Here is a 12,375-nt window from a genome sequence, read left to right on the forward strand (position 1 = left end):
CAAAAGGTAAATCATGCTTCACTAATCTACTGGAATTTTTTGAGGATGTAACTGGTAGAATAGATAAGGGAGAACCAGTGGATGTGGTGTATTTGCACTTTCAGAAGGCTTTCGATAAGGTCCCGCGTAAGAGATTAACGTGTAATGTTAAAGCACATGGAATTGGGGGTAAGGTACTGACTTGGATCGAGAACTGGTTGGCAGACAGGAAGCAAAGAGTTAGAATAAACGGGTCTTTTTCCGAGTGGCAGGCAGTGACTAGTGGGGTACCGCAGGGATCAGTACTAGGACCCCAGCTATTCACAATATATATTAATGATCTAGACGAGGGAACTAGATGTAATATCTCCAAGTTTGCAGACGACACAAAGCTGGGTGGGTGTGTGTGCTGTGAGGAGGATGCCGAGAAACTCCAGTATGATTTGGACAGGTTGGCTGATTGGGCAGATGCATGGCAGATGCAGTATAATGTGCATAAATGCGAGGTTATCCACTTTGGTGGCAAAAACAGGAAGGCAGATTATTATCTGAACGGCAATAGATTGGGAGAAGGGGAAATGCAACGAGACCTGGGTGTCCTTGTGCACCAGTCGCTGAAGGTAAGCATGCAGGTGCAGCAGGCGGTTAAGAAGGCAAATGGTATGTTGGCCTTCATAGCGAGAGGATTCGAGTACAGGAGCAAGGATGTCTTGCTGCAGTTGTACAGGGCCTTGGTGAGACCACACCTTGAGTATTTTGTGCAGTTTTGGTCGCCTTATCTGAGAAAGGATGTTCTTGCCATGGAGGGAGTGCAGCGAAGATTCACCAGACTGATACCTGGGATGGCAGGAATGACATATGAGGAGAGATTGGGTCGATTGGGTTTATATTCGCTGGAGTTTTGAAGAATGAGAGGGGATCTCATTGAAACTTATAAAATTCTAACAGGACTAGACAGACTAGATGCAGGAAGGATGTTCCCGATGGTGGGGGAGTCCAGAACCAGGGGCCACAGTCTAAGGATAAGGGGTAAGCCATTTAGGACAGAGATGAGGAGGAATTTCTTCACCCAGAGAGTGGTGAACCTGTGGAATTCGCTACCACAAAAGGCATTTGAGGCCAATTCATTAAATATATTCAAGAAGGAGTTAGATATATTTCTTAAGGCTAAAGGGATATGGGGAGAAAGCAGGGTCAGGGTACTGAATTTGGATGATCAGCCATGATCTCATTAAATGGCGGAGCAAGCTCGAGGGGCCAAATGGCCTACTCCTGCTCCTATCTTCTATGTTTCTATTGTGTACAGTTTTGGTCTCCTTACCTAAGGAAGGATGAGAGCAGTGAAAGTATGGCCAGAGGGGGCAGTATCGGAGCTTCAGGATTGCTTCGAACGCACTGATTGGGGCATGTTTGCCCATAATGACATCGAGGAATACGCATCCACAGTGCAATTCTACATCAACAGCTGCGTCGAGGTCGTCACGACCCATAAAAATATCAGGACATACCCCAACCAGAAATCCTGGATGAACGGAGAAGTCCGCTCACTGTTGAAAGCACGCGACGCAGCATTTAAATCTGGCGACGCGGTGGCTTACAGTGCAGCTAGGACCAACCTAAAAAAGGGTATCAGGACTGCCAAAAGGAAACAGACACTGCGGATAGAGGATCACTTCCACAACAACTCGGACCCCCGGCGCATGTGGCAAGGCATCCAGTCCATCACTGACTACAAGGGCAAAAACACCAGCCCCCCGGTTAGCGATGCCTCCCTTCTGGAGGAGCTTAACAACTTCTACGCTCACTTCGACAGGGACAACAGGGAGCCGGCTACCAAAGCCTTGCCACCCCCGGAAGACCAGGTGCTCACTCTGTCGACCTCCGACGTAAGGGGTGTTCTACGCGGAGTGAACACACGAAAAGCTGCTGGACCGGATAGCATCCCTGGACGGGTACTCAAGGAATGTGCTGATCAGCTGGCTGATGTCTTCACCGCCATCTTCAATTTGTCATTGGCCCAGGCAGTAGTCCCTACATGCTTCAAGACCGCTACCATTATTCCTGTGCCAAAACAAATGGCTGTGACGTGCCTCAGCGACTATTGACCTGTCGCACTCACACCCATCATAATGAAGTGTTTCGAGAGACTGGTCTTAGCCCACATCAAAGCCAGTGTTCCCGCCTCTCTTGACCAACACCAGTTTGCCTATCGTGCAAACAGATCAACGGAGGATGCAATCACAACTGCTCTACATTCGGCACTGAATCACCTAGATGGTAAGGAGACCTACATCAGAATGCTGTTCATAGACTACAGCTCAGCATTCAACACTATCGTCCCCAACAAGCTGGCCACCAAACTCCAAACTCGTGGCCTGAACACTTCCCTCTGCAACTGGACCCTGGACTTCCTAACAAACAGACCCCAGTCTGTCAAATTAGGTAACCACACCTCCCCCCCGCTGACCCTGAACACAGGGGCCAGCCCCCTCCTCTACTGCCTCTTCACCCACGACTGTGTGGCTGTTCATGGTTCCAACACCATCATCAAGTTTGCGGATGACACCACGGTAGTAGGCCAGATCACCAACAACGATGAGTCAGCCTACAGGGAGGAGGTCCAGCATCTCGTGAAGTGGTGAGCCGATAACAACCTGGCCCTTAACATCAAGAAAACCAAAGAAATCATTGTGGACTTCAGGAAGTCCAAAGGCGGAAGTCACACCCCCATCCACATCAATGGGGCTGTGGTGGAAAGGGTGGACAGCTTTAAGTTCCTCGGAGTCCACATCATGGAAGACCTCTCCTGGTCACTCAATACCTCCTCTCTGGTGAAGAAGGCCCAGCAGCGCCTATATTTCCTAAGGAGGCTGAAGGGATGTAACCTGTCACCCCTGATCCTCTCTAACTTTTACCGCTGCACTATAGAGAGCATCCTGACAAACTGTATCACAGTATGGTATGGCAGCTGTAGCTACTATGACCGGAAAGCCCTGCAGCGGGTAGTCAAAACTGCCCAACGCATTACCGGCACCCGGCTACCGACCATAGAGCACATATACCAGAAACGCTGTCTACGGAGGTCATGGTCCATCATCAAAGACCCTACCCACCCCAGCCACAGTCTGTTCGCCCTCCTGCCATCTGGGAGACGCTACAGATGCATTCGCACCTGTACGACCAGATTTAGGAACAGCTTCTTTCCCAGGGCTGTCATCCTACTGAACTCCACAAACAAACTCTAAAGCCTGCACATCTGCCAATGCACTTTATTATGGTTATGTTATGTTAATGTACTGCAAGCCAAATGTATGTTGAATGATTAAATGTCTTAATCCAAATGTACACTCTCGGGAGCCGCAAGCCTACATTTCGTTGTACTGCACTTGTGCACTAACAATGACAATAAAAGTTGATTTGATTTGATTTGATTTGCCATAGAGGGAGTGCAACGAAGGTTCACCAGACTGGTTCTTGGGTTGGGGGGGGGTTGGGGGGTGGTGTGGCGGGGTGTTGTTCTATGAGGAGAGATTGAGTAGACTAGTCCTATATTCTCTAGAGCTTAGAAGAATGAGAGGTGATCTCATTGAAACATGCAAAATTCTTACAGGGCTTGACAGGGTAGATGCAGGGAAGATGTTTCCCCTGGCTGGGGAGTCTAGAACCAGGGGTCACAGTTTCAGAATAAGAGGTTGGCCATTTAGGACTGAGATGAGGAGAAATTTCTTCACTCAGAGGGTGGTGAATCTTTGGAATTCTCTACCCCAGAGGGCTGTGGAGGCTCAGTCGTTGAGCATATTCAAGACAGAGATCGATAGATTTTTGAATATTAAGGGAATCAAGGGATATGGGGATAGCGCAGGAAAGTCGAGATGAGGTAGAAGAGCAGCCATGATCTTATTGAATGGCGGAGCAGGCTCGATGGGCCAAAATGGCCTACTCCTGCTCCTATTTCTTATGTTCTTATGTAACAGGCTCAAGGGGCTGAATGGCCTACTCCTGTTCTTATGTTCCTATATAATTAAGGGAGTCTATCTTTGCATTTGGCTGTGCTTGATGGGTGCATTGTACGGGGAGAGTCCCATCCCCAGTACTAGCATCTCTCCCTCATCTGTGTTTTTTAAACAAATGCTTTTCTCTGACAAGACGCTGAGAAAGTGAATATAATATTGCAGACGACGGACTGTATATTGTTCTGTGGGTTTTGTTGTCTGTCAATTCTTTTTCTCCTGTAGTCTGTCTCTTTCAGTTCCGGGGAATTGGGAAAAAAAATTTAAACCAAGGAACTACATTTACTGTTCACTGATACCAAGTCAAGTATTCACGTCAAAAGTTTTACATTATTGTACAATTTAATTCATTTTGTTTAGGCGTGAAATGATTTTTGTATTAAATTGCAATTTAGTCGCTTTCCTTCAATTGTAAACTGCTTTCATATTAAATTTCAATTAATTTCATTGCAAAGCAATAAAGGAAATCGACTTTTTAACACGTTAGTTGATTGGCACAGCTAAATTGTGTACCTGGGATTAAAAACTATTAATACTAACCAAACTTTCACTTAGAAATGCATGAAGATCCTGTGCAAATGTAAAATGAATTTGATATGCAGTGTTTGCAGTTTAGTATTAAATAATATTGATTGTGGATAAGCACTCAGATGGTCCTTTGGCACATATGCTAGGCTTATTATGGCGGTGAAATAAAGAATAGATTTGCCTTCCAAAGCTAGGCTTTATTAACTTTAAAATCTGCAGCACATCTTTCCACATCCAGTCCCAACCAAAGCTGGAAAAGAACTGAATTTAAGGTGGCCACCACACATCATGTGACATCAACTACCAATGAGATTACAACATATATCCCAAGGCAGTTAACAAACAACCAATCACAATACTTTTACTAAACAAGGAATAATCACCACATTCACCCCTCCTTTTAAAATATACTCCAACCTAAATAACCTTTACAATTTATAATTAATTATTTACAACTAAAACTATGCACAAGAGTAAAACTGTTTACATGACACAATACTAAGTGAACAACAACAAATAATAACATTGCACATAAGTATTAAGTATCTCTCAACTAAAACAATATAATATAATATTTCAACAATTTTAAAACATTACTATCAATTTAAAAGTCCATTTTCAATCGGTCGACCGGATATCTTGTTCGTGTCGACCTTCTTAACCTTGGTGAAATTCCTTGCCCTCCCACACCAGAAGGCACAGAAGTATCTTCAGCAGGAAGGCTATCCATATCCCGATTTTCAACGGTTTCCGGATTAGAAATCCCATCAGAAGGTAAACTGGGACGGTCATAAACATCCATCAAGGGCTGACCAATAGAAGTATAATTATCTGCAATCGGATTGGAGACATTCGTAGTATCTGTAACAGCATCCACATTATCTAAATCATGACTATTGTTAATATCCTCAGAAGAGGGCTGGCCCCCACAAGGAGCCAAGTCTTTAATTGAAACGGTACTTTCTTTCCCATCTTGGAATCGAATATGAGCATATTGGGAATTTGCCTCCAACAGCTCCACCTCCTCCACTAAAGGATCATATTTTGACAATCTAACATGGCGTCGAAGCAGCACAGGTCCCTGCATAGTAAGCCATGAAGGTACCGAATATCCCGTAGTAGATCTCCGCGGATAGTTAAAGAGCCTTTCATGGGGGGTCACATTAGTAGCCGTTGAAAGCAATGATCTAATGGAATGCAGGGCATCAGGCAGTACCATTTCCCACTGTGTATTCTTAAGGTTCCGGGATGTCAAAGCCAACATAACTGCCTTCCAGATCACCCCATTGTATCGTTCGCACTGTCCATTACCCTGGGGATTATACGGGGTAGTTCTGCTAGTAGAAATTCCCCGACTCTGGAGGTATTCCTTCAACTGGGAAGACATAAAAGAACTTCCCTGATCCGAATGGATATACGCAGGCATCCCAAAGATGACAAAAAATTGAGTCAGACATTTGATAACTGTAGCAGCTGATACATCTGCGCAAGGAAAAGCAAAAGGGAACCTTGAAAACTCATCCACAACAGTAAAAATATATCGGTTTTGAGTAGTTGAAGGAAGAGGCCCCTTAAAATCGACGTTCAAGCGTTCAAAAGGAGAAGTAGCCTTTATAAGATGAGCTCGTTGAGGCTTAAAGAAATTCGGTTTACACCGAGCGCAGATAGAACATGATGAAGTCATCCACTTGACGTCTTCAACTGAAAAGGGCAAATTCTTCCTGCGTACGAAGTGTATCATCCTCGTAACCCCAGGATGACATAAGGCATTGTGAAGATTAATAAGCGTATCTCCGTGAATCACAGAACAATAAGCCCTCGACAGTGCATCAGCAGCAACATTATCCTTCCCCGGACGATAAACTATGTCAAAATGGTAACATGCCAACTCAATCCTCCATCTCATTATTTTATCATTTTTGATCTTTCCAAAATGTTTAACATCAAACATAAAGGACACAGGTTTTTGATCAGTTACCAATGTGAAATGTCGCCCCGATAAATAATGTCTCCATTTACGCAATGCTTCTACTATTGCGTATGCCTCTTTCTCTATTGAAGAATGTCTTTTTTCACTATTGTTCAAAGTACGTGAGAAAAAGGCCACAGGTCTTCCATTTTGGTTCAGAGTAGCCCCAATTGCAAAATCAGAAGCATCCGTCTCGATCACAAAAGGAACCTGCTCATCAATATAATGCACAACTGCTCCTAAAATATCCTTTTTAAAATTCTCAAAACATGTCCTGGCCTCCCATGATAGAGGATATGTCGTAACCCGAATAAGAGGCCAGATCTTCCGTGAAAAATTTGCAATCCAATTAGAATAATAAGAAAACAGTCCAACAACTCGTTGCAAAGCCTTAGAATTAGTAGGACAAGGTAAATCAATCAATCGTCGCAGACGTTCTGGATCTGGTTTAATCTTGTTTCCCGAGATAATATACCCCAATAGATTTACCTCAGTAGTCGAAAAGATACATTTCTCTTTATTAAAAGTTAAACCAACTTTTTCCGCAGCTTGAAGGAATCTTTTTAAATTAGAATCATGCTCCACCCTTAATTTGCCACACACTGTGATGTCATCTAAGTATGAAAAGGTGTCAGAGAGGGAGTTATCACTTATAAAAGCATCCATTGCCCGTTGAAAACAAGCAACACCATTAGTAACACCAAATGGTATTCGGCAAAACTGATACAGCTTTCCACCAGCCTCAAAGGCCGTATATGGTTGATCCTTCTTAACAATAGGAATCTGATGATAAGCACTCTTTAAGTCAATAGTGCTAAAAACCTTATACTGAGATACTTTATTGATAAGCTCGTCAATCTTAGGCAAAGGGTACGCATCTAATTGAGTATACCTATTAATAGTTTGGGAATAGTCTATCACCATTCGTTTCTTGTGTCTCTCGTTAGTCGTGACAACTACCTGTGCTCGCCAAGGCAAACAACTAGGTTCAATGATTCCTTCCAATAAGAGACGTTGAACTTCAGAATTAATAAATTCTCTATCCTGACTACTATATCTTCTTGACTTGGTAGCAATTGGCTTACAATCCAGCATCAAATTGGAAAAAAGTGATAATGGAGAAATGGATAAAGAGGTTAATCCACAAATAGATAAAGGTGGCTTAGTCCCTCCAAATGAAAGACTAAGAGACTCGTGTAACTGAACCACATCATGTCCAATCAAAATATCCGCACAGAGATTAGGCAAAACAGATAGGCGTATATCAGTATACGTATTACCTAGAAGAATCATTTTCACAAAGCAACAACCAGCTATTTGTGAAGTAAGGGTCGTCTGAGCCATGCACACCTGATACGTAACAGGCGAAATTTTCAAATGCTTCTCCTTCGCAAACTGAAGACTTATAAAACTCTCAGTACTGCCCGTATCTATAAGGGCCTTCACTTCCAACCCATTAACTTGAGCCGTAACTATAGCTTTGTTTAGGCCATGAGCAAATGCAGCAGAAATTGATGCAATAAACACCCTATCTAAAGGCTGAATAGTCACAGAGGAGGAGGTGGTAGAGGAGGGCCCTCCCACACCAGGAGAGGAGGAGGTAATTGAACCTGATGATTTGCACACGCGTGCATAATGACCTCTCTTGCCGCATTTACTACACACAGCCTCCCGAGCAGGACACTTCAGACGAGGGTGCCGGATATTCCCACAAAAATAACACTTCTGAATCCTAGAGGCAACAGCCGCTGAAGTAGAAACTGTTTCAGAATCTAGTAAACCACTCCCATTAAGTCCACATAATTCCTTTTCATCCGAAACTGCCGAAACCATAGTCGCAGGCCGGTTAAAAAGAGCATAAGAATCCGAACCTCTCTGAGCCACATCCAATGTAGAAGCTTGCTCAAAAGCACTTTTAAGATCCAAAGTCTTATTTTCTAACAACCGCTGACGAATTGATCTAGACAGTAATCCATTAATAAAAGCATCCCGTACCGATTCTTCCTTATATTCTTCAGCCGTCACGGCCTTATAATTACAGTTAACACTAAGGCACCGAAGTGCTTGTAAATAAGTATCCAAAGATTCTCCCACCTGCTGCCTACGGGCAGATAGAAGGTGATGTGCAAATACCTCATTCTTTGGTTTAACAAAAATCTTTTCCAATGTAGAAATAGCCACTTCATAAGTTTTACAGTCCAAAATATATTTATATACACCCGGAGCAATGTAGTTGATCAGCATATTCAGCTTATTTAGAGACTCTTGATCCAACACGCCCAAAAAGTTTTTAAATGTACAATACCAATGTTTCCATTTATCATCCACTCCAGCAGAATTGGGGTCAGCCTTGAATCGTTCTGGTTGAAGATATCGCTCCATTCTAACATTAAGTTAATAAATTGAAATAAAGAATAGATTTGCCTTCCAAAGCTAGACTTTATTAACTTTAAAATCTGCAGCACATCTTTCCACATCCAGTCCCAACCAAAGCTGGAAAAGAACTGAATTTAAGGTGGCCACCACACATCATGTGACATCAACTACCAATGAGATTACAACATATATCCCAAGGCCGTTAACAAACAACCAATCACAATACCTTTACTAAACAAGGAATAATCACCACAGGCGGCCAACTTCCCTTCAAAATAGGCAGCTGCCCCCACAATGTGGCTGGGCCACCTCATCGATGCTGGATCATCACCGTGTCCTGTGTCGATACCTCTTTAGAGAGTAGTCGAAGCCATATGTATCAACATTTTATTAATTAACTAAACATGTTAAACTTACATGAGTTGCAGGAGTCAGTGCTGAGCTCCACGGGTTATTTCTGGGTCGATTGTGGACTAATTGATAGAGATTGATTGCTATGATTAGTCAACAACTCCATTATCATTGTATCGTGTAATTACCAGGGAGGTAGAAGGCGAACTAGATGAACCTTGGTCATTTTTCTTCCAGCAATTCCTATGTTACTAAAAGGTAAACCCAGAACATTATTTCAAACTAAACCATGACAACTGGGCAACAGAACTCAAGTTCAAACTAACAAAAAGCAAACTTAGGACTGATGTCAGGATCTTCTTTTTCACACAGAGTAATCAACACAGAGAGTAGAGGTTCATCTAAAGTAGTGGAGGCAAAAATCCTGAAATCATTTAAGAAACAACTGGATGCTTATCGGGGAACTAAATGGTTGAGCTACGACAGGCCAAATGGCCTTTGTCATAAGTAACTATCTTGTGATTTGATTCAATGGGGTGAAATGGGTCTTGATGGTAGTGCAAAGCGGGTGAGAGCGAATCGGCAGCCTGTTATACATCCCACCCTATTTTCTTTGCAACGGAAGGCAATGGATAAAGGGAATCGTGAGAAGTGCAAATTTGGTTGCCGATTCACTATTGCCTGTTTTGCGCAACCGCCCAAGGCAAATTCATGCCCCAATGTGCTTTATGTCCTCTTTGTTAATTATTGTGAACAAAGTTTAAATAATGGTTTGCCAAGTAGTTACTTCTTGACGATGGTTGTCCCTTAACGGTGACTGGTGTGCGTAGTGTACACACAATATTGGCAGACACAGAGTATGATTGGTAAAAAAGTGTCTTACCCAGTCAACTTAAAATTAAAATAGTCTGTCACGATGGTGCATGTCATGAATCTTACCATTCATGTAGAAATGACTCATGAGATAACACTGGGTGGCCAGCTGGTGGCGCCGTCCAAGGAAAGTATAAATACTCGGGCGTGGGCCCAGCTTGCTCAGGACGTTTTTGTAACCAGGAACTAGTGATGTAACTAGAAACTCATGGTTGTGAAACAGTTGATTAAAGCCTTGTTTTATACTCAAAACAAGTGATTAGTAGTTTTCTTACGTCAGTGCATTTTTCTTAAATAACAACAGAACATGCTGGAAACACTCAGCAGGTCAGGCAGCATCGAGGAGAGAGAAACAGAGTCAACGTTTCGGGTCGAGGACCCGTCGTCAGAACTGGAAAAGGTTAGAGAAGTAACAGATTTTTAAGATGGGGCAGTGGCAGGGACAGGGAGGAGGGGAGGAAAGAACAAAGGGAGGGACTGCGATAGGCTGGAAGGCAGGAGAGATTGACTGACCAAAGGGATGATGGTGCGAGGCAAAAAGAGAAGGTAATGGGACAAGTTAAGAAACAAAAGATGACTCTAGATGACTGCATTTTTCTTCCTTGCCTTATTCCCTGATTAACGTCACAGGAATATTTGAATCACCAAGAGGTGTGCATCGGGCCTGTGTTTTTCCAGCTGTAACAGTCCCTGTGGAAATGTTTTATTCCCTGGTTGTTATGGGCATTGTTAATGTTAATGCAACTGCATCTTCATGTTTTTCAGCACTGAAAATGCAAATGATCAAGCCAGCAGGGTTCTCAGAGATGTCCCAATATCCTTTGTTACTTATTGTGTGAGTATTATTTTAGGCTTATGGTTGGAGTGGGGCTCAGTGATATAGCCATTTCTATTCCCCTGGTCAGAACACTCGGTACTCATATATTGAGACTATCTAAACTTCAGTTACATAAGAATTAGGTGCAGGAGTAGACCATGAGGCCCCTCGAGCCTGCTCCACCATTCAATAAGATCATGGCTGATCATCGACCTTAACTCCACTTTCCCGCCCTATCCCTTGGTTCGCTGTCCAAAATAGTATCTTTGTTCCCACAAAGGCTAATTATTGAGGTATCCGCCTTGGCTCAGTGGAAGCACTCTGAGTCAGAAAGTCATGGGTTCAAGCCTCACTCCCAAGATTTGAGCACCTAACATAAATTGACACCTCAGTGTAGTACTGAGGGAGTGCTGCACTGTCGGAGGTACTGTCTTTTTAATGAGATAAGAGTATAAGAACATAAGAATTGGAGCAGGAGTAGGCCAATCGGCCCCTCGAGCCTGCTCCACCATTCAATAAGATCATGGCTGATCTGATCCTAACCTCAAATCTTCTATCACTCTCCATTCCACTCGAACCCATGTGATCTCCCGGGAGAGGCGAAAAACCAGATAAAAAACCCAATGGCCAATTTGGGAGAAAAAAATCTGGGAAATTCCTCTCCAACCCATCTAGGCAATCGAAACTCGTCCAGGAGATCACTCTGTCCCTGTATTTTCTACAGTACTTACCTTCTGTAAAGGCGATCTCCACCCCAGCCAGGAACAGGAATAAAACCATCTCCTGAAATCTAACACAGAATTAGAACACAAGAAGTAGGAGCAGAACCAGGCTACACGGCCCCTGGGCCCGCTCCACTACCCACAGGGCCATGACCATTCCGAACCTAGACTCATGTCCAATTTCCTGCCCGCTCCCCGTAACCCTTAATTCCCTTTACTTCTAGGAAACTATCTATTTCTGCTTTAAATTTATTTAATGATGTAGCTTCCACAGCTTTCTGGGGCAGCAAATTCCACAAACCTACCACCCTCTGAGTGAAGAAGTTTCTCCTTATCTCAGTTTTGAAAGAGCAGCCCCTTATTCTGAGATTATGCCCCCTAGTTCTAGTTTCACCCATCATTGGGAACATCCTCACCGCATCCACCCGATCAAGCCCCTTCACAATCTTATATGTTTCAATAAGATCGCCTTTCATTCTTCTGAACTCCAATGAGTAGAGTCCCAATCTACTCAACCTCTACTCATACGACCACCCCCTCATCCCCGGGATTAACCGAGTGAACCTTCTTTGTACTGACTCGAGTGCAAGTATCTCTTTTCTTAAGTATGGACACCTAAACTGTACGCAGTATTCCAGGTGCGGTCTCACCAATACCTTGTACAACTGCAGCAATACCTCCCTGTTTTTATATTCTATCCCCCTAGCAATAAAAGCCAACATTCCATTGGCCTTCTTGATCACTTGCTGC

The 12,375-nt window shown here is 43.4% G+C and overlaps 1 protein-coding gene across 1 annotated transcript in view; it reads left to right on the plus strand.

Moving 5' to 3' along the window:
- Window positions 1-12,375, plus strand: part of dpp6a (dipeptidyl-peptidase 6a) — a 690,808-nt gene that overhangs the window by 623,035 nt on the left and 55,398 nt on the right. The window contains exon 18 of the mRNA XM_085987517.1: window positions 10,852-10,921. Within this exon, the coding sequence (XP_085843643.1) occupies window positions 10,852-10,921 (70 nt within the window). The remainder of the gene's footprint in view (window positions 1-10,851; window positions 10,922-12,375) is intronic.

This window comes from Somniosus microcephalus, chromosome 5 (genome assembly GCF_052327205.1).
Source record: "Somniosus microcephalus isolate GS21.2 chromosome 5, FLI_Smic_1.0, whole genome shotgun sequence".
Taxonomy (NCBI): domain Eukaryota; kingdom Metazoa; phylum Chordata; class Chondrichthyes; order Squaliformes; family Somniosidae; genus Somniosus; species Somniosus microcephalus.